At 38.7% G+C, this 6,836-nt stretch overlaps 1 protein-coding gene across 1 annotated transcript; it reads right to left on the reverse strand.

Annotated features, from left to right (window-relative positions):
- Nucleotides 1-434: 434 nt before the first annotated feature.
- Nucleotides 435-6,381, reverse strand: LOC131164854 (protein IQ-DOMAIN 22-like). The gene is made up of 4 exons (XM_058122366.1): nt 5,658-6,381; nt 2,264-2,464; nt 1,480-1,557; nt 435-1,386 (listed from the first exon to the last, which is right to left on the reverse strand). The coding sequence occupies exons 1-4, from the start codon at nt 6,075-6,077 to the stop codon at nt 652-654; spliced, it is 1,434 nt and encodes a 477-aa protein (XP_057978349.1). The 5' UTR covers nt 6,078-6,381; the 3' UTR covers nt 435-651.
- Nucleotides 6,382-6,836: the final 455 nt, after the last annotated feature.

Raw genomic sequence — 6,836 nt, forward strand, 5'->3', positions numbered from 1 at the left:
AATCTCGCAAGGCAAAGTTGGAAGATTTTCTTCACCAGAGCTCCAGTTTCTTAACGCGTATTAAATCTTGCAGCACCAAATTGCAAAATTACGTGAGCTTCAAATTGGAAATTTTTTTCCTAATTTTATTTTATTTTGATAATAAAACGTGAAAAAATTCCATAAAATTGCACACCTATCTACAGCTAGCATTACAACCACACATCACATCACTTGAGATATGGGGATGGATGGAATGATGGATACATGGCAAACCCTCCATTGAAAAGTTTGAGCATGTTTCAATAACTTCTCTAATTATTATATAGCATTCTATCATTTACATCTATGAATGCGTTTATCGCAAAAAAATTAGTGGAAACCAATGCCAAGTCCTGCCAGTTTAGTTGAAAAAAAAAATTAAAGTAAAAATCTGACCACATAAGAGTACAACATGATCTTCAATCCCATTACCCATTTAATTAAAAGAGTAAGCGAACTCCAGCAAGGTACATGAGGTTAATTAATCATCATCAATGTGGTTCTCAGACACTTCCACATAACACAGAAGACAAAAGAAGTGCTACTACACTAATTACATAAAGAGTTAGCAAAGCTAGATTAGATTTTGGGCTCAGAAAACCAAATCCCATTTAGAACAACAGTCTTGCATCAGTATCTGCCGCAAAAGCCACCATTATAATCCAGGGCATCGCCAATTCTCAGAGGCATTCCCAGCCTATCCAAACGACCAGAGCCTGGATATGCTTTGTTGGTGAAGTTGGAGTGCAACACAGAAACCCTCTGTCCACTTGCTCTAGAATCACCAAACCCATGAACAGAGTTCCTCTTTGCGGAATTCGATCTCTCGTATTGGGGCCTTTGTTTTGGGGCACTCAGAGACCTCACTTTAGCCCGCGATGACTCAGTGCAAGCCATATAGTTTGGGTGATCCGAGAAACCACTCAGGTAGCTTCTTGAGCCATCACTCTTAGTGGGGGTGAATGGACCTCTTCGGGAGCTACCGGCCTTAGATGATGCAGAGAAGAATTGCGGGCTGTTCTCAGCAGAGCAGAAAGAGCCTTCTTTGGCATCACAAGAAAGTACTTTCAATGGACTCGAAGATTGAACCTCGCAAGAGGATTGACTTGGAGCAGTCTGATGGGTTGTCGAGTCTTTTGAAGTCGTATAACTGTGGTCATTCTGATATGAAGAAACATGATGAGAAAACTGAGAGAGGTTTCTACGCGTAGAGGCAAACAGAGAAGGCTTTCCAGTGTCTATTTCCAGTATTTTGTCAGTCTTGTCGTCATCTACTGGGCCAGTTCTCATTGAACTCCCACGCTGATCCCACAATCGTTCTTCCATTTTTGAAACAAAATGCATTCTCTCTTTTGATCCAGTTCTCTGCATTGTTGGGAAGGGCATAGTTAAGCACGGACATTATATAATGATTAGAAATATCGAGTAAAACCCAATCCGAAGTATTCCAGCACATACCTTGAGCAGAGGTGACTGATCGTGATTTGTAGTCTTTGCTCGAACAGCCTGTTCAAATTTTTCGGGGGTTGCAGGGCCCTGCATTAAGAAACAGGAAAAATATAGATATCTAGTCATCAATATTTCACAAAATAATAATTATGCAAGTCAAACATGGATTACATTGAAAGAGGACGTCCAAAGAGGATTCAGTATATTCCTGATTCTTAATTCAAGAAGAAAGAGCGAATGCGTGCCCAACAAGAAAACGTAAGATTGCTCTAGTAAGCGGTTCAGCATAGCCATTTGTACATTAGGGAAAAAAAGATTTTTGAAATTAGCAATTGATTAATTACTCAATGATCAAGTGCATTATCAGTAAATGAATGATTTTGCATGTATAATCCAGCTCGGAAGAAAGAGCAACCCAGTCAGCGCAGGATATACATGGTCATGTTGGAATTACAAGCCAGTTAACGTCCAAACTACCCCAAACACAGAGAAAGCAGGTAGTTTCCCCTATAGAACAATATCATTTTTTGAAGGAAGGGTAACAATGAACCTTCAGAGAAAGCAGGTAACTTAGGGGAAACATCCTTGAAATCTATTACCCCTAAAAAAAAGTGACTCAACTTTTTTTGAAAAAAAAAAATCATAAATTTGAATATTTATTGGCAAGAAAAGGTAAACTTAAAGTGAGCAATAAAGAAAAGGCTTCCCTATCACTGTAAAGGGGTGGTCCCTGAAGAAGCTACTTGGAAAGCACGATTTTAAAGAAATGGAGGGAAGGACAAGCTTGGTTTACAGGGTACTGAAATTGAGAAGACTTGCTGCTTGAGACTGGGGATTCAGAAACATGGGCACGTCCTGCCCGAGCTCGTGCCTGCGCCCGTAGCAATGCCTGCATGCGTCGCAACATATCTGCAGTCTGCTTCCTAATTATATGGCCCCTCACGAGTGCCTGAAGCTTCACCAATGCTCTCAATGCTCTCAGTGCCCTCCTTGCCTGCAAAAAAATTTATTCATATTTCAGAGAAAGAAGTATTAGAGTGAAAGTGAGACATTGATTAAAATGAGGCAGTAACTGCAATAACACAAGTGCATAATCTCTACCACAGCTAGGATCATTAATTGAAGCATCAAGTGTTTTATTATCACAATGCATTTTCTTCCTAATTAATAATACCCACAAGATAAAATTACAGCAACAACCATACAATAAGATAAAATAATATAATGAACCATTCAACAAATCTGAAGGTAATGAAAATTACATGATGATTAAGCGAGTACATGCCACAACAAAACATAATCCAAATAACTTCAAAATCTTTGTGCACACAAACATGAAATTTAGGAATAGCTGGCGCCTAGAGGAAACCACTTTTCTACCCAACCTATACTAAAGACAGCCTGACATTCAAGAAGGACAAGGACATCTCACTTGTGGTCCTAAACAAATACCCAAAAAAAAAATGATGCATAAACAAAGAGACCCCTGCTGGCTACTGTCCAAGACTAAACAATAAAGCATCCACCAAACCTAGCCTTTCTCCTAAAAGCCACAAATTCTCTAACATTGTGTTTGGGAATTTGGGATTTGTAGGTTTGAATAAAACTTAACAACTTCATGAAATTTGTTCAAATCCACACAATTTCAAATCCAAGCCTCTAATGTTATATTTGGAAAATCCAAATTTAAACATTTTGTATTAAATTCTACAAATTTTTTGTTTGGATCCATTTTATTAACAGATGAATTTGAATTTGATTTAAATCAGGGTGAATTTCAAACTTCCAAATTCATCTGTGTCAAATCTCATCCTAACCTAAGATTTTCAGAATGAGCTCACATTAAAATTTATTCACACCTCCATCCCCAACAAAAAACCACCTTCCAATTGCACCCTAACCTCTCTCTCTCTCTCTCTCTCTCTCTCTCTCTTGCCAATACCTTCATTCTCTGAACTCTTTCTCCATGATTGTTGCACATGTGATGGCATCTCTCTGCCATCTCTCTCTCTCACAGCGAGTGTTTGATCCATCCTAATCCTTCCTTCTTATTTCAAGGTTTGCTTCTCCATATGATGTTAACGCTACCAACTGCAAAAGAGATTGCCTGCTATTGCTTTTCCACTGATTTGAATATTTATATGTTACTAGATTCTTGAATCAGGTTTGGATCTCACCATTTTAGGCATCCGAGCTCCTCATTAGAATGCCGACCGAAGTTGTCATTCATATGCTATTGTATAAGACGAGAGGAGAAACCAAAAGAGGCACAGACAAGCAATAAAGGAATTAAAAAATTAAAGTCAAATTCATTAGCTTGTAAAGTATATAATTTTTGAGTACTTGTTTATCAAGTCTATATTCCTTGATGCTAAACCTAGGAGGTCCTTCTATGATGCTAATTTAAATTCAAATACCCATATTTTTAGAATACATAAATGAGGAATGTTTAATTGAATACATGATTTCAAATCCATAGTCTTTAAATTTTTCCAAAACAATAAATTTAAAATACATATATTTTAAAATAGAATGTAAAACAAATGCATTTTCAACACAATTAAATCTATTGTTCCCAACACATGGTAATGGAACACAGCTAAGCAAATAATTACCCATTTCTTAAACACCACCACCCAGCAGACCAAACAGTTCAAATGTAAATTCTAAGAGTCAATTCCCACAAAAGAGATGAACTTCTAATGAGCCAATTTAGCATTTTACCACAGATATGACATATTCAGCAAGCCAAACCAAAAGGGTATGTCCCATTTTAACACCCAAAACCAAATTCACAATCAATTTTATTTTATGTTTTTCACACATTAACCCAAGACACCTAGGGTACATCTAGCAGTGGTGGGGGCTTTTTAAAAAAAAATAAAATAAAATAAAATAACTAGTGTTATAATTAATTTTTGCAAGGAAAGACTTCTTTCAAGCCTAGAAGGTTTGAAAAAATAAGTCAAGCAACTCAATTATCATTGTCCATAACATCAATGTGATGACCTTTCAGCAAAGAAAGAGAGGGTGAATTTATATACATGACACAATACAGTCAAAGCACATGCACATGACCGGCGAACTCCTTAATTCCTAAGCTGAAAGCAACGAACTCAACCAAAACACACCATGTGCAGAATCATCACCAGGACAATTAACAACCCTACAAGGTTGGAATATAGAGTTTGAAATTACACATATAGCCCTTGTAAGCAGGGGAAAAAGGCACACTAACCGTCGACCATTAACTCAATAAGCAAACAATAACACAAAGCATATGCAAATAGGACGATTGGGGATTTCGAAAAAATAAATATAATGGCATTTAATTTCTGAAAGCGAAGGGTCGATAATGAAATAAGATGAGAAAAATGAAAATGGACGGTGTTTTAGGCCCACAGGGATTTGGGAAGTCCGTAGCTTCATCCCATTTGCATGCTGGTGAAAGGCCAGGCTAGCCGGGGGAGAAGTCCAATAACGAGCCATTAAAGGAAAAAAAATAAATACTCTGTTTGGTGGCACAGAAGCTGTGTACTCGTGGAAATTTTTAGATAAAAGACGCTATGTCAACAGCTCACATACATTAATGGCAGACCGGTAAGGACACAAAGCTGGAGTAGAAAGAAGAACCCAGACGACACCGTTTTCTCTATAGCGCTCTTCAACTTTCAATGTGATTTTTCTGTGCAGGAGTGCAAATCCCATCATCCATGTGTAACAACTTGTACGTTATTTTGACGTCGTTTTCGATCTGAGACGTTTCGTTCCAACATCCTAGTCAACACCATTTCCCACCGAGCAACCCCATCCTTTTGGCAGATTATACACATCAATTTTTTTCTAATTGTTAATTACTGCCGACACAAACGAAATCCAACTCGTCAAAATTTGACACCCACATTGGGTTTTGAACTTTAATTTTAAAAATCTTGAACAGTCCTCACCGGAGAAGAAAACCCAGAATTGGCGTTTTCTTCATCTTCAACATCGAAGAACCAGAAAGGATTCTTAAGCAATTAGAAGACAAAACAAAACAGGCATGTGAAAACGGAAATAAATTTTTTTTTTTTTAAATGTAAAAGCCGAGTGCACTTCTGTAATTATAACGAAATCCGAGGCCTAATAGAGAGAACAGGAAGAAAGGGGAATAATGATGGAATGGAATCAGGGAAACGGAAACCAACCAGATAGGCTCGAAAAGCCGCCTGTATCTTAACTGCCGCCCACTCATCGCGGGACACGCAGCCGGCGCCAACGTACGCCGGGCCGGTAGCAGTCCTCCCGCTGCTGGTCAGCCTCACCACCACCGCGGCCGCCTGCGCCGCCGCCACCGCAGCCTCCGCAACCGCCGCGGTTGCAGCTGCCACTGCGACTGCGCGCTTGTTCGGATCCACGCCGTCCGCGTACGGCGCACAGTGCGGCTCCCCGCACGGTCCTCTCCTCTCGCCGCCGTTGATGCGGTCCTTTTCTCGGTATGATTTGACGAAGCTCCACCGCCTCTTCGGAGGCTTCGACTCCGACCGAACCCTCCCCGGCGCCTGTGATGGAGACTCCGTCTTCTTGAGACCGAGGAGGCCGCGAAGCCACTTCGCTGCTTTTCCCATCTATCTCCGCCGGCAAACCGCTACCAGTTTTGGGAATTGGTTTCGGAATGACATTTGCAGAGGCATGTGAGAGAGAGAGAGAGAGAGAGAGAGAGAGAGAGAGAGAGCAGTGTGTGTGTAATATATATATATATATATATATATATGTGTGTGTGTGTGTGTGTGTGTGTGTGTGTGAATGAATGTGAATAAGAAGAGAGATAAGATGTGGGAGCGAGGAAGCTAATTAGTAATTAAGGAAGTGGTAGTGTGGTACTGAAATGTCAAGTTGTCAACCGTACAAGTCCAAGTCCATCTCTTCTCTGCTCTGTATCTGTCAAAGGATTTGTTATATCTTTGGAGGTATACCCTCCTGTAGGATTTTACTATTTTGAATTTTAGATTTGAACCAATTTTATATTATATCCTAGGAAAAAGTTCACTTGCACCACCGCCCATTAAAAATGCCTTTTAAATTTTTAAAAATCACTCCTACGTATCTTAAACTATAATCTTTTTAATTTTTTCTATCAGAGTTTTATACCAACTTCTCAATAACAATAATCAAACAACTTTATTCTCTTTCCACATATTTATTATGTACTCTAGAAAAGGTCTAATTTCAAAAATAAAAATATTTATAATTTTCGAACACTAACTTTGACATGATGTATAATACCTCTTCTTTCTCAAGTAAAAATTCTAAAAAAAAAAAACTCTTATGATTGAAAAATACTTATAAAGCATTGAATGTAAAATCAATAATTTTAAATTCATCAT

Source organism: Malania oleifera, chromosome 9, assembly GCF_029873635.1.
Source record: "Malania oleifera isolate guangnan ecotype guangnan chromosome 9, ASM2987363v1, whole genome shotgun sequence".
Taxonomy (NCBI): Eukaryota; Viridiplantae; Streptophyta; class Magnoliopsida; order Santalales; family Ximeniaceae; genus Malania; species Malania oleifera.

Bases quoted from the DNA above. Each gene is read 5' to 3' on its own strand.
- LOC131164854 (XM_058122366.1), bottom strand. From the start codon at position 6,077: ATGGGAAAAGCAGCGAAGTGGCTTCGCGGCCTCCTCGGTCTCAAGAAG. The intron at 1,558-2,263 runs GTAAACCAAGCT...TTCTTAATGCAG, and splicing joins CTTCTCAATTTCAGTACCCT to GGCCCTGCAACCCCCGAAAA. The intron at 1,387-1,479 runs GTATGTGCTGGA...CCAACAATGCAG, and splicing joins ATCAGTCACCTCTGCTCAAG to AGAACTGGATCAAAAGAGAG.